The 15,160-nt window shown below is 42.0% G+C and overlaps 2 protein-coding genes across 4 annotated transcripts in view; one reads left to right on the top strand and one right to left on the bottom strand.

Moving 5' to 3' along the window:
* The window catches only part of LOC126183233 (transmembrane protein 39A), a 161,101-nt gene extending 154,856 nt beyond the window's left edge, over window positions 1-6,245 (top strand). For 2 of the 3 annotated variants that reach the window (XM_049925019.1, XM_049925021.1), the window contains exon 13: window positions 5,724-6,245. In XM_049925019.1, the coding sequence (XP_049780976.1) occupies window positions 5,724-5,957 (234 nt within the window). In that variant the 3' untranslated portion in view covers window positions 5,958-6,245. The remainder of the gene's footprint in view (window positions 1-5,723) is intronic. The other variant, XM_049925020.1, reaches the window with a different exon arrangement.
* LOC126183234 (uncharacterized) overlaps window positions 5,987-15,160 on the bottom strand; it is a 75,025-nt gene continuing 65,851 nt past the window's right edge. The window contains exon 6 of the mRNA XM_049925023.1: window positions 5,987-6,294. Within this exon, the coding sequence (XP_049780980.1) occupies window positions 6,199-6,294 (96 nt within the window). The 3' untranslated portion in view covers window positions 5,987-6,198. The remainder of the gene's footprint in view (window positions 6,295-15,160) is intronic.

Below are 15,160 nucleotides of genomic sequence, written 5' to 3'. Positions count from 1 at the left end.
GTTTTATACCATGTAATGTTGATTAAAATACACTCTGAAATTCCGAAACTTGTACAGAAACCAGACTGCAATCATAATAATTGGAGTCAAGTTTGATGATGGGCTAGTAATTCTGTCTGAGACAACAAAGGTCTTGAAAGATTAATTCAGTGAGACGATGCTGAGATAAATAGAACGAGAAATGAAAAAGTAGCAGAAGTGTTGCTGTTAGGCAATGAAATAACTGACAACAGATGATACAAATTGCAGGCTGACAATACCGAGGAAATTGTTTATGAAAAAGAGAAACTTGGTAACATAAAATATAAATGTAAGTGTAAGGGAGTATTTGTTATGAGTTAAACAGGGATGATGAACTGTTTAGACAGGAAGAAAACATGTGGATATGAAATGGGATGCTGCAGAAGAGTGTTGCAGATTGGGTAACTAGTGAGGAGATACCAAATTGATTTTTTTTTTTGGGGGGGGGGGGGGGGGGAGAGGAGAGGAGATTTATGGGGTAACTTAACTAAAAGAATGGATAGGTTGAAAGGGCACATACAGAAGCATCGAGTCATAAATAAATTAGTAGTTGAGGTGGGTGTAACATTTTTAGGAGGAGGCATGGTTGACTTACACTAAGCAGGTTCAAAAATGGATGTAGGTCTCATTAGTTATGCGGAGATGAAGAGAGAGACTGGCATGGAGAGCTGGTCTTTGGACTCATACCAACTGGGACTGGAATCGGGCACCTGCATTTCACTGAAGAATTAATGAGCAACATGATGTATTGATATGATGAAAGTAAACATCTGGAGATTGCCTATCTATGGGACCTCTTAGAATAGGCAATATGATACCATTTCTGGAAGCTTGGGGCAGAATATCAGCTAAAATGGGTAGAATAAATTAATAAATGCTTTCAAATAGGATTTACAGAATAATCAAACTTTCAGTTACTTACAATTTAAGCTACATAGTTTTCTGCATCAAATTTTTGAAATTTGCAGTCTGAAATGTTCATCCATTCCTCAGAGCTTCTGGGACATTGCACAAAGTCACACTTGGCCACAACAAGAATTCGCACACTCTTGGCAATGTGCAGCACATGAGAAACTACATGATATAATGCTCAGTGGATTTATTTGGAAATGCTTATTGGCGGACTCTGATTACTTTGCTGCACCGTCACAATATCTGATCAATGTAAACAAGTGTTGCCAGCCTTGCTTTGGCCCATGAGACACGGTTAAACTTCTCATAACTCTAACGTCGTTAACTGAAACACCGTAGTAGTCAAACTACTTTCAGAAAGATTCCAAGATCAGAACAGTGGACTGGAATATGTACTATGTTAACAGTTCATTCGTCACCTCAAAGTGACCACTAGCGACTCGTGCTGATAATTGCAAAAAAGGTCAGGGATATAATTCAAAACCAGTAGGAAAATAATCACACAAAAACATCTCTCTAATTTCCACAGAAACAAAGGCCCCAGATAGCCAACTGCTCAGAGGTCTTTTTGTACCAAAGGTGTCTACACCCACTGATCTGCAACACTTGTGAAGAAAAAAAGTGAAGTGCCTAAGCAGGACTCCAGACTTCCAAAATGACATCCACTTTAACTCTTACTTTTTTATTTTTTAGAAATTATATTTTTGAAGTCCTTAAGCAGCTCATCGAAAGAGGGTACCTTGTAGGTGTCACACACATGCAACATGATGTGTAAATATACAGTTGCCAAACCACATAATATTATATGGAAAAAAATCTGTTGTGATTTTTGTTCCTAAGATATTTATTAAGATCAACTCACATGCATATACTCTTGACATTTTCATGAATATGCTATGGTAATATCACAGAATAGAGAAAGGAAAACACAGGGGTGCTCTATTGATTTGTATGAAGTCAGGAGTTGCACTTGATGCCGTATTGAAACTGAGTGAACATTGAACAGCAGCAGCTTACTAGTATGGCTTGAAATGGACATTCTTACGAAACTTTTGTAAACAAAAACTTTCACAAAAGGAAATGCTAATGAAACAAGTTGTGATAAATCTTTAGTTAAAAATTTGTCACATAAGCTTTTAAATTCATTACTGTTCACATGTGTAAGCTGTGAAATGCCACTGCTTTAAGCTTCAGATGACAATGGAGCTATTTTGTTCTGTAAATAGTGTTTTTTCCTTGCAGCAATTTTATTTTACTTCTTAATTTTTCTTTTCTGGGACTTTGAGCTTATAAATCAACTTCACTTCGAACAGAAACAGCAGTTTGGGGATACTGTCCAGGAGTTTCAATGTTTCATGTTTTCAATCTGAAAGTAACACATACGTATTACTTTAAGTTAAACAGTAGGCTGCATTAAAATTTTGTTTATACAAATATTTTGAATTAGGTGCAGACCCATAAGTTCACTAACGTATCATTCGTTTAATAAGTGACTATTCATGAATGTCACGAACTTTTGTCAAACTTTGCCCTAAATATGAGATGTGTTTCAGCATTTCCATTGTGTGTCTGTTAGTGTGAAATGTCTTTGTCCAGCAATATTTACAATAAATCAGCAGTATTTACACCAAATTGCAATCACTAATTTGAGAATGTGTGTGTACTTTCACGAACTGTTCACTGCTGAGCTGAAGGCTACTTGCACATGGCGCCAGTGCACTCAAATAAAATATTCTAACAAAATATTGTAACTTCTATTTTCTCCATGTTGCAGTGGGATGTGTTCACATTTAATAAAAAGGACCATATCACTAAATGAATGAATGAATATCTGGAAATAAAGTATAACTGCGATCAGTAATAAATAATTAAAAAAAAAAACACACTTCACCATTGAGCTGTGATACGAAAGAAATCAATTTTGTGCCCCAATTAGTTCCCTCAGCATCAAATGAGAGCTATTAATATAAAGTTGTGAAGAAAACATACAAATGCAAAACAAGTAATTTTAATTTTTTAAAGGAAAACGAGAACCTCTACTGAAAATCTACTCCAGGAACTGATGTACCTTTGCTTAAATTACATGTAGTATTTTTTTACAGCAAGAAAATCTGAACACACTTTTTTTTTGCATATATTTCAATTAGCTGCTTTGTGCAAATTGCTCATTAATTTTGTGTGTGGTCTCTCCTCTTACTACTGCTCATTACATATTTCTAACTTTGACAGTATACTGAACAACTAGTCACTTGTAGGTAGGCCTAGCAGTTAAAATGCACAATTATTAAAATAAACAACACACATCTATTTGCCTTTGGCTTCAGACGCGGCTGTGTTCTCCATTTCAATATGGCAGACTTTGCACATGTGCACTAACTTTTGGTGCATGGATTGCAGCCAAATTTCCATTCTGTGTACTCCCAATTCTGTGTCTGAATTTTGACCAGCGTTCTAATAAAAATAAGAACACTAAGATAAATTTTCTAGCCATTGGTGGAAACTGGTGTAATGGTTCTTGTCTCTGTTGAAACAAATGTGTACATCCACCACACCCAGGATATTTTCATTGAATTGTTTCAGGCATTCAACTTGGGCCAGTAGTCAGTAGAGCTACTTGGTACATCTTGAGGTGAGACAATAACACTGAGGCACTTGTTCTTTATCATCTCTAGTTTCGGATGAATCTTATAGCTAAATTGCAAAGACAATGCACCATCTTGATTCTGAACTGCTTCTGATACAAGGGTTGCTCAGAAAGTTTCTCCTTCAGTGCAACTTCCTTGTTAAAGGATCCAAGAATTTGTGATTGAAAGATGAAGCAAATGGTAAAACAGCCTAAAATTGTTTTTTCATCTGAATTATTGAAGTTTCCTTTAAATTTCTTTAATTCCTCAGTGATGTAGAGGTTCTTTCTTTTCTATGTACATGGGATTGTTTTTGTTTAGTTGCTTTGACACTTTCAGGTTCACCATTCTTATGCAACTGCTTGTGAGCAGAGTCATTGGTTTTGCTGTTGTGGTCAGTTAGTAGTGTACATAACAAGAAACATTTATTCTCAAACCTTTGTGGTGTACTTGCTGACAAATATGGTAACAGTTTGTCATATTTTTGCCCAGATGTTGTTTCAACTACAATTCAGAAGTATTGCTGGGAAGCTCTTACATGTTCTGCATACTGTCCTGATTTCTTTCTCTCCATGTGATTTACATATGTTTTGAAGCCCTGAAGAAAGATATTCATGGCCATCAATTTGCTTCAGACAAAGAGGTGCACTCCTAGGTATTATCATGGTTCCCTAGGCAAGTGCAAACATTTTTTTCCATGAAGGCATTGACTGTGTTGTCCCAGAGTGAGCTAATATTAAGTTCTGGCGATTACTTTTGAAATAAACAGCTTACCTATTTTTTTTCCATCTGTCTCATTTTCATTTGACTGCTCCTTATATATACCTGCTTTAGTTCGTCTGTTTTTCCTTCTTCCTAAGTTGGTTTCTTAATAAAGCAAACACAATGTGAAATGAAAGTAAAATTCATCCTCCGTGACTTTCTCTGCACTCACCCAAAGAGGTTACCAGAAGTACACAGTGCAACCAACTACTACATGTTTAGTATCAGATACTTTCTAAGAATTTTTTTTGTATGTTCATTAAATTCTGTACTGAGCACAAAATAATTTTACAATATGCACTTAAGGATTAAAATCAAACTCCACCCCAGAGGGCCCACAACTTCCCACTTCAACCCCACTTGGGAGCTGCTGAGCAACTTCTGAACTTTATGAGCTGCCAATCACTCCATGGAATTATTTAACTTATAGGCTGCATGGCCAATCAAAGGAGTGGAATGTACACATTTTCATTGGCCATTTCCTGCTCCTGCTTACAGCATTTTTGTAGGGTGCTACCTCCTTGCAAGACTAAGACCTTTTTCTGCAACAAATGTTGGAAACATTGGCTATCATGGGGAAATTACTCTCCCTGCAATAAGTCCACCGAAAAGACCGGTGCCACAACTCATTTACAAGGTTTAGGCTGAACAGCACCACCCCCGCCCCTTCCCTGCACCCAGAAATTGGCCAAGGTGACTGCAATACTGAACAGGGCTAGCACATGCAGGCAGGCTATGGAGCCTTCTATGTATGTTCACATTGTTGCAGTAATTTATTCCCACAGAACATTAGACATCAAATTTCCTTCTTGCCAGAACATTATGTTTCTGATACATTCCATCATTGTTAGCGCAAACTATTTACAAGGAGTGCTTACCTTAACTATTAACATGTACAGTCTGTGGTGCATGTTCTTGTTAAGTGATTTGCCTCATAAACAAGTTCCAAAGCAAAAATATCTAGATGCTGGAATTTGGAATACCTTTTACACATAGTGTACATGAAGCGAGATTAGGAGTGTAATTAAATAAGTAATCACAAAGCTACTAATCCACACCGTACTTATGGTAACACAGTCAAAACAATGTTTAAAAAAACCATTCACTCCCAGACAACGAGTGCCTTATTGTCATCATTAGGCATACCTGCACCTATAACCTACAAAGAGGTGATCAATATTCTATTGATATAATAAAACATCTAAAAGAAAAAATAATCTTTTTTCAAATCTGAAATAATTTGAGTTTGCTGAAAAGACTCATAGATGACTGACTGAACATTTTTGGCATGGTAGTGTATAATCAGGCAACAGTACTTTAGCAAATTGAACTAATACTTGCAGAGTAACTTTAAACAAACCTGAATGTGTTTTAAACTGACAGTGAATTTTGTTATTGTTACAGGCCATATTCAACAACCCATCTGTTCTTCTATGCATCCTGTTGGGACTTCAGCTACTCCTTATTGCAATACAACTTATGGTGTTAATTAGGTGTTCAGAATGGTACCAAGTTATGTCACTTGCACTTTTGTTATTTGCAAATTACTATTCTCTTTTTAAACTGGCAAGAGACTATTTTGTATGTTGGAAAGTTTACAAGGCTGAACAAATGATACAGGATAAATTAGGAAGTTGACGTTTGTCAACAGAACCATCTCATAATGATCTCATGCTTCCTTTAGAAAATTGTATTTCTATCACCTTTTACATTGTGAGGTGTTTAACAACAGACAACACTATTTTTATAAAAAATATATTATTCCTATGGAATAAGAAAATTATACTGATGTGTTATGTAAACACAGCCTTTTAATACAAACATGTAATGTAAAACTACAAGCAATAACTTAGCACTGCCTCAAATGAACGCCTCCATGTTAATCCTTTGGATAGATAGCTTTTAAGTTTGGCCCTGGTATGTACTGTGCTCCATCAAAATACTCAAATTTACTATCAACATCTGCATTCTGTATCTGCAAGAGATAAAGATTTTGCAGTATTAGTCAAGAAAGTGGAAAACTTAAAATACTTAATCTAACATTCTCTATATACAATTCAGCAAAGTGCACAGGTTCAGTTCAACACAGACCATACAACTTTGGATTGCATGGTCTGTCTTACCAAGACACATCAAGTTTCAATTTTACCTCTAACATTTTAACATCACAGTATTTGTAATATACTGCTATAGCATGTGTTGGTAAATTTACTGACACTGTAAATATTGTTACATAGAAATAAAACACTATTTGTGGATTTTTAAGAAATCTCACTCATGTTACAAATTTCAGTATTCTAAAGAATTTATCACCAATCACCTGCTGCCATGCATCAGTATTATTTATGAAAATGATTTTATGGGTAAGAGTCATATTTACCCAATTCAACAAAACACGTTATTCTGGACACCTGAGATTGTTACTGACAGTCAGTCACTGCAAAATGAGAGAGACCACACCTACTGACATACTGTCAAGTCACAAAAAATGCACTCTTTCATAGACTTTCACTCTACAATCCTTACACATGACAAAGCCAGAATTGTCTGCAAGCTCTGCACTATTTGTATTTTAAGATTTTTCTTTACACTGACAAACTACAATATCATTTATTTCAAGCAAGCTAATAGTAGCATCTTATAGCTTGTCATGCATTCATTGCATTGTCTTAAATTAATTCATTTGCTACAGATGCATTCCATGGATTGAAGTACTTTCTGTGATATATTATTAATGTCGAAATATTAATTGAGCAATACATGTGAAGTACGCATGATTTTATCTGGTCATTACAAAGATTACACTGCTTAAAAATATGTGAATGAGTCAAGAAAAAATCACATTTACAAAATTAAGTGTAAATGACGTGAAAGCTCGAAAGGTAATACAGAAGAACATGGAAATAACGTATGAAGGTGTACTGAAAAGTAATGCCTCCAATTTTTTTTTTTTTATGGGAGAACTCTTAAAGCTTTATAAATAAAACACAGTATTAACATTCTACATCTTTAGTCTACATATTTATTTCTCAACACAGTCATCCTGACAACAAACATTTCTGCCAACGAGAGACCAGTTTGCTTATACAATAAGTGTAGACCAGTGGTCGTCAAACTGCGGCCCAGATCATGTTTTCATGTGGCCAGCGACCCTCCTCGGCTTTGCACAGGTAGCATTAGTTATCAACTTGTCTGGCATAGCAGCATTTTGTTTACGAAAACTGCGTAGAATTTTGATTAAAGTTGGGGTAGTAATTAGGTAACTGAAAACCATCCACCACTTTCATTTAACGCCACTTGCCAGTGTTCCACAGCACTAAAGGCGTGAGTGGCCTGCTAGCCAACAATGTGAGCCGTGCATCAAACGCGCCGCATCTGCCCACGGCTGCTTGTTTGTTGGTGGCAGGCTTGTCCTGCAGCCGCCTATTTGTTAGCTTTGTCGTGTCAGTCGTGAACTAAGTTTCGGTGCCCCTGAGCGTTCGTCGCATATTGAGCATATTTGTGCTCATATAATTATTAGTGCAATAAATAATGTCTGATGTACCCTCAAGAACAGTGACTAAGAGGAAAATATGGGAAGAAGAGTTTTGCTTTATAAGTGGACACAAAGAAGGTACTGCTACTTGCTTAATATGTCAGGATACGATTGTGGGACTGAAGAGAGAAAATTTATTTCACCACTACACAAGTAAGCAAAATTCATTTACAGTAGCTTTTCCTTTGAATTCAAAAGAAAGAAAGGAAAAAATTGCTCATCTAAAATCTATCATTCGTCGTCAACAAAATGTTATGTTAGCAGCAGTTGGTCAAAGTGAGCCTGTCACAAAAGTACCATACCAAGTACGTAGTAGTCTGGCAGAAAATATGAAAGCTTTCACTGATGCTGAATTAGTGAAGCAATGTATGAGGACTGTCTCTGAAACTTTGTTTCAAAATTTCTCCAACAGTAAACAAATATCAGCTGAAATAAATAAGCTCACACTTTCAGAATCTATCAGTCAATGTCATATTGAAGATATTTCAAAATGTGTGTTTGAGGCAGTAATTAATAAAGTCAAACTATGCAAATACTTCAGTCTTGCACATGTGATTCCAGTACAGATTTCACTTTGATGGCTCAGTTTTCATTATTTGTGTGTTATTGCACAAATGATTGGGTAATAGAGGAAGATTTTTTTAGCAATTATAGCCATGAAAGGTCACACAAAAGGATGTGACTTTGTGGATGCAATTAAAGAGTTTGTAAAAAAGAAAGAATTATCTATGAGCAAATTATTAATAGTATGTACAGATGGTTGTCCATCAATGACTGGCGTCAACAATGGTTTGATAGCACTGATTGAGGAGGAATGGAATTTGCCAAATTTACTCTCCATTCACTGCTTACTGTATCAAGAAAGTTTGGCATGTCAAATTTCAAATACCCAACTGAAGAATGTTATGCAAACAGTTATAAGTGTTATAAATTTCATTCGTCCCTGGAACTTAATCACTGAGAATTTAAAGAAATTCTGCAGGAATTGGAAGCTTGTTACAGTGATGTTCTCCTACATACTGCTGTCAAATGGCTAAGCAAAGAAAAGTGCTAGAACGGTTTGTCAATTTGAAATCTGAAATTATTTTATTCTTACAACAAAGTGGCAAAAATTATCCGGAACTTGATGATGATGATGAATGGTGGACACTTAAAGCTTTTTTGACCGATATTACACAAAAATTAAACACACTTAACTTGAAATTACAAGGACCAAACAAGATAACTGGGCAAATGACTAACAAAATATTTGCATTTGAAGCCAGACTGCAATTATATATAAATGAACTTGAAGTAAAAGATGTCTAATTTTCCAACTGTTCCTATGCTCTGATCAGGCTTAACTATCAGATTTGCAGATGTTAGAATTATTCGAAGCTGTTTCATTCTCATAGATGTAGTAACACTGTTCACGTTACGTCGCGCTTCACTTAGCGTAGACCGGGACTGTGTCCTAGGCATGCCCGATGTTGACTGACTGCGCTCAGCCTGTCCTGCCGGAGTTGTTGTTGTTGTTGTTGTTACGCCGGCAGAGGGCGCGTCCGAATTCTCACGTGCCCTCTGGTGGACGGGACTCTACTTGCGGCAACTACTGTCCATGACGCGCCGTGCCAATGTGCGCCTCCCGCGATCTTTCTGGTGGCTACTACACTCCTCCTCCTTCAGGGGGTGAAGCCACTGTGATCCACTGCGTCGGAAGGTGGAGTGTCGGGCAGGAGCGATGACCTCCACATCCATGGGATGGCCGGAGTCGAGGGAATCTGCCAACCCCCAAGCCGGAACCTTCGAATACGGCTGGAAGTGACCCACACGAAGAGGCCCCCGTCGTCCCACAACCGGAGCTCGGGACAGAACGGGCGACAAGCTGTCGAACTCTGGATCCTGTTCCACCTCAGGAGGGGCAAGACCCAGTGGCGGGGACGAAGGGGAAGGGACGACCACAGGGGAACTAGCCCCCTGCGAAACCAGGCCGGCTAGGGGGGCCGGCTCTCGCTGGGGCAGCTCGAATGACGGCGATGCCGGTGCTGGAGCCACTGGAGGCTGCCAAGGCTGAGAACCATCACAGTGCGGCAGAGTCACAGCGGGGAGAGGAGGTAACGTCCCCTGTGAAACCAATACAGGTGCCGGCAATGGGGAAGCCGGTGTCCGAGAGGTCGGAGGGTGGGTGCCCGAACGTGGACGTAGCTGATTTTGGTGACAACGTAACACCCGGTCCCCCACCTGCAAGGTATAGAGCCGGCGGCCATGTCGGTGCAGGACCACCGCCGGTATCCAACGTGGATTGCGACCAAACCCACGGGCCCAGACTGACATACCCAGTGGAAAGCCAGGTACTCCGTTTTGGGAAGACTGGCGAGCACCAGGCTGGAGGAGGTGCAGCAGAGTCCTAGGTTGACGCCCATGGAGGAGCTCTGCAGGGCTGCGGTCTCCCATTGGTGTGGTCCGGTATGCCGTCAAGAAAAACGTCAATGCTTCCTCTGCAGGAAATTCGTGCACATACTTTTTCATCTGCGTCTTAAAGGTGCGCACCATGCGCTCAGCTTCCCCATTCGATTGTGGATGGAAGGGGGGAGAGCAAACGTGCCGAATACCGAAGCGCCTACAAAAATCCTGGAAGGTCTGCGAAAGAAACTGCGGTCCATTGTCCGAGACCAGGGTGATTGGCAGACCTTCCACAGAAAAGATTTTTGCTAGTGCCTGGATTGCAACGTCTGAAGTGGTTGAGGAGCAGCGAACCACATATGGGAATCGGGAATAAGCATCAATGACAATGAGCCAAAAGCCATTGAGAAACGGCCCCGCAAAATCGATGTGAACACGTTCCCACGCCTGGGTTGCCGGCGGCCATGAAGAGAACGCTGCCCTGGGAGATGCTTGTTGGCTCGCACACTGGGAACAGGCGGCCACCAAGTGCTCAATTTCTCTGTCAATACCGGGCCAGTACACATGTCTGCGAGCCAAGGTTTTAGTACGGGAAACACCCCAGTGCCCCGCATGTAATAACTTGAGGACCTCCCGTCGTAAACTTGCAGGAACAACCACGCGAGGAGCTGTATCATCGGTAGCCAGAAGGAGAACTCCTTCCAAGACCGAGAGACGGTCTCGTAGAAGAAAATAATTACGAAGAGGGTCCGAGGCCCGGCCCGGAGGGCGGGACGACCACCCCTGCTGAATGAGGCGAACTACCAGCCGCCGTTTCCCTGGCGACTCGAGAACTAGTGATCGGGAAGCCATCAACTGCCTGGCGGGACGCCACATCCAAATGAAAACACATAATCTCCTCTCGATCAAATGTAGGGTCCGGGCCCACCGGAAGACGGGAAAGAGCGTCGGCGTTGGCATGCTGGCCTGTAGGGCGAAAACGAATGTCATAATGGTACTTAGAGAGGAACAAGGCCCAGCGCTGTAGTCTGTGGGCCGCCCTATCCGGAATCTGAGAGGCGGGGCCAAATAACGATATTAACGGCTTATGGTCAGTGATTAACTGAAACTTCGTGCCATACAAGAAAGGGTGAAACTTGGTAACAGCGTAGACAATGGCCAAAGCCTCTTTTTCCACCTGGGAGTAATGGGCCTGCGCGGGACTAAGCGTTTTCGACGCAAACGCCAGTGGTTGCTCGGAACCATCTGCGTTGCGAGGGGCCAGGACCGCCCCCACCCCATACTGCGAAGCATCCGTAGCCAAACAAGGGGCTGACGTGAGGAGGCCCTTCAACGAGGTGAACGCTCGCTCGCATGCAGGCGACCAATCAAAAGGAACACCCTTGTGCAGAAGGCAGTACAGGGGGTGGACTATAGTGGAAGCCCTGGGAATGAACCGGTGGTAATAGGCTATCTTGCCTAAAAAAGCTTGTAACTCCTTCAGCGATGTGGGCCGAGGAAGGTTGACGATACCTTGGACCAAACTTCCTAGTGGCTGGATGCCATGCCGAGAGATGGTGTAGCCCACATACTCAATGGACGGTTGGAAGAAGGTTGACTTCTGCAGGTTGCAACGCAAGCCCACAGACCTGAATTTGAGAAAGAGGGTGCGAAGGTTGTGCAAGTGGTCCGTCGTGCTGCGGCCTGTGACAATTACCTCATCCAGGTAATTAATACAATGAGGGATTGTCGACGTGACATGCTCAAGATAACGCTGGAATATCGCCGGGGCACTGGATATTCCAAAAGCCAACCGCTGGTATTGGTAAAGGCCAAACGGGGTGTTGACGACTGCCAGCCGTTTGGAGTCCTCATCAAGTGGTATCTGATGATAAGCCTCTGACAGATCGATTTTCGAAAAATAGTGGCCTCCCGCCACGGCGGAGAACAATTCATCAGCACGAGGCAAAGGATAGGTGTCCACCACCAATTGGGAATTAATGGTGGCCTTAAAATCGCCACAAAGACGTAATTTTTCCGAGGGCTTCTTGACAATAACGAGGGGCGAAGCCCACTCACTGGAAGAAATGGGAAGAACGACCCCTAGAGCTGTCAGCCGGTCTAGCTCTTCCTTTACCTGAGGGCGGAGAGCCAAGGGGATCTGCCTCGCGCGTAGAAAACGCGGGCGAGCCGACGCCTTCAACGTTAAGTGAGCTTCAAAATCTGAAACACGCCCCAGGCCCTCCTCAAAAATATCTGGAAAGTCTGAGATCAAAGATTCCAATGAGTGATAGGGAACGTCTTCGGAGACCAACTGTATGGTGTCAGCGATAGAAAAACCGAAAGCTTGAAAGGCATCCAGGCCAAAAAGGTTAGCGGAGCTCGCATCACTGACAACAATAAAAGTAATAGGCCGAGTGACTGATTTGTAAGTCACGTCGGTAGTGAATTGACCCAGTAGGGGAATGAACTGTTTACCATAACCGCGTAGACGCCGGTAAACGGGCGCCAACGGGGGCGCTCCAAGGTCGGAATACATTTGTGCATTCAACAACGAAACTGCCGCGCCCGTATCTACTTGCAGTTGTAACCGGCGCGACCGAACTGACACCTCGATAAAGAGTTTGCGTGCCGATGCGTCGGGAGCCTGGCCCGATGAAACTTCCTGAATGTCAACGTCCACGTCCTCTGTACTTGCTTCCTTCGATTCTTTTGAGGCTGAGCGGCAAACTTTAGCAATGTGACCGTTTTTATTACATTTGCGACAAACGGCCCAACGCTGGGGGCACTTCGACCGATCGTGATGTATATAGCACGACGCACAGGACGGCAACAGGGGCCGGGGGCCGGAATTCTGTTTACGCGCCGCGCGGGAGCGGCCGTAACGGCCGGATTGTACCGCTCGCACGTCGTCCACCCCGGACACAGTGGACGCGGCCACGCCGCCCTGAACGTCCGCGACGTCGCACCACGCTTCCAGCTGTTGACCTGCTGCGTGAGAGACTTCATACGATTGAGCAATGGACAGGACTTCTTCGAGGGAAGGGTCTTCTAACTGCAGCGCCCGTTGCCGGACCTCCCTATCAGGGGCCGAACGAACAATGACGTCGCGTACCATAACATGGGCATACGACTCCCGCGACTGCTCCGTGACAAAATGACACTTGCGACTAAGACCGTGCAGGGTTGCGGCCCACGCCCGGTAAGACTGATGGGGCTGTTTCTTGCATTGATAGAACTCGACCCTAGCCGCCACAACATGCGTGCGGCGGCGATAATATGAAGACAGCAATGAACACAATGCGTCAAAAGACAAGGACGAGGGTTCCTGCAACGGCGCTAGCTGCCGCAAAACTTGATACAGCGAGGGAGATATCCAAGACAAGAAGAGAGCACGACATACCTCCGCATCGGCAACATGAAACGCCTGGAAATGCTGCCGAAGGCGATGTTCATATGCGTCCCAATCCTCCGCCGTCTCGTCATACGGGGGAAAGGGAGGAGGGAACGGCGCCGGAGCAGACGGCGTGGAGAGCAACGCCGGAAGCACTTGTTTCATGGTGGCCATAAGCTCCGTCTGCTGCGCAACCAAAACCCGCACCAAATCCTCCATGCCGTGGAGAAACTGCGAAACCGGAACAACGACGCAACACGCGAAAGAACAACCCTACTCGTCGCCAATTGTGTAGTAACACTGTTCACGTTACGTCGCACTTCACTTAGCGTAGACCGGGACTGTGTCCTAGGCATGCCTGATGTTGACTGACTGCGCTCAGCCTGTCCTGCCGGAGTAGTAGTTGTTGTTGTTGTTGTTGTTCTTGTTGTTACGCCGGCAGAGGGCGCGTCCGAATTCTCGCGTGCCCTCTGGTGGACGGGACTCTACTTGCGGCAACTACCGTCCATGACGCGCCGTGCCAATGTGCGCCTCCCGCGATCTTTCTGGTGGCTACTACAATAGAGAACCCTTGGCATGTTGGACATGATGATCTCAAATTATGCTGCAAATTTAGATTTCCTAAAACTAATTTGCTAAATGAAATAATAGAACTTCAGCATGACACACAACTTAAAGCTCTGTTTATAGAACATCATGAAACACAACAGTACACTGAATTTTGGAAATGTGTGCCTAACAATTATAAAAATTTACGAGACTGTGCACAGTTCATTTTAACACTATTTCCTTCAACTTACCTTTGTGAAGCTTCATTTTAAAAAATGAAGTACCTGAAAAATAAACATCGTAATCGGTTGTCCAATCATTTAGGAGACGCAATGAGGATTGCATGCAGCCCACATGATGCAGATATAGACGATATAGCCAAAAAAGTTCAACATCATAAGTCACAGTAATGGAAAATTATATGTTTGTATTTATGTTTGTTTTGCAATTATAACGAATAAAAACCAGACTCAATAAGAGACTTGTAGCTTTCTTATATAGCCTGTTGCATTTGCAGCACATCTGCCCTTATTTTTTAAATTTCTTATTTATTTCTACATTTTTTGAAAGTTTGAGATTAATGGAATTATAATAAAGTTTTTGTGCCCATTTAAATAATGTAATATAATATTTTAATAATACATCAATCTCATACTGCATGAAAGTACTTTAAAATAAATTTCAGGAACAAGATACACTGATCCCAGATTTGGTTTTGGTAGTGGCTCAGAATTACTAATGATTCCCTTCCTTCCCTTCACCCTTTATGTGCTCCTGCCTAGTTACATGAATACTGTAAGATTATGCAAGTCATGTGAATTTTATTTTCACAGAGATAATTAAACTGGAATGAATTTGTCAGATGCACTGTATGCTTTTTACCAGTTTACTGAAATTTGATCAACAGCATTTTATGCAGTTTTCAGCACTTGTAAACATGGTGACATTCTGTGAATGGTACATCATCATTGACTTGTGCTACCACAATTATTATTCCAGTCA

This window comes from Schistocerca cancellata, chromosome 4 (assembly GCF_023864275.1).
Source record: "Schistocerca cancellata isolate TAMUIC-IGC-003103 chromosome 4, iqSchCanc2.1, whole genome shotgun sequence".
NCBI classification, from domain to species: Eukaryota; Metazoa; Arthropoda; class Insecta; order Orthoptera; family Acrididae; genus Schistocerca; species Schistocerca cancellata.
Note: the sequence above shows the minus strand (reverse complement) of the source record. Positions and strands in the feature narration are given on the sequence as shown.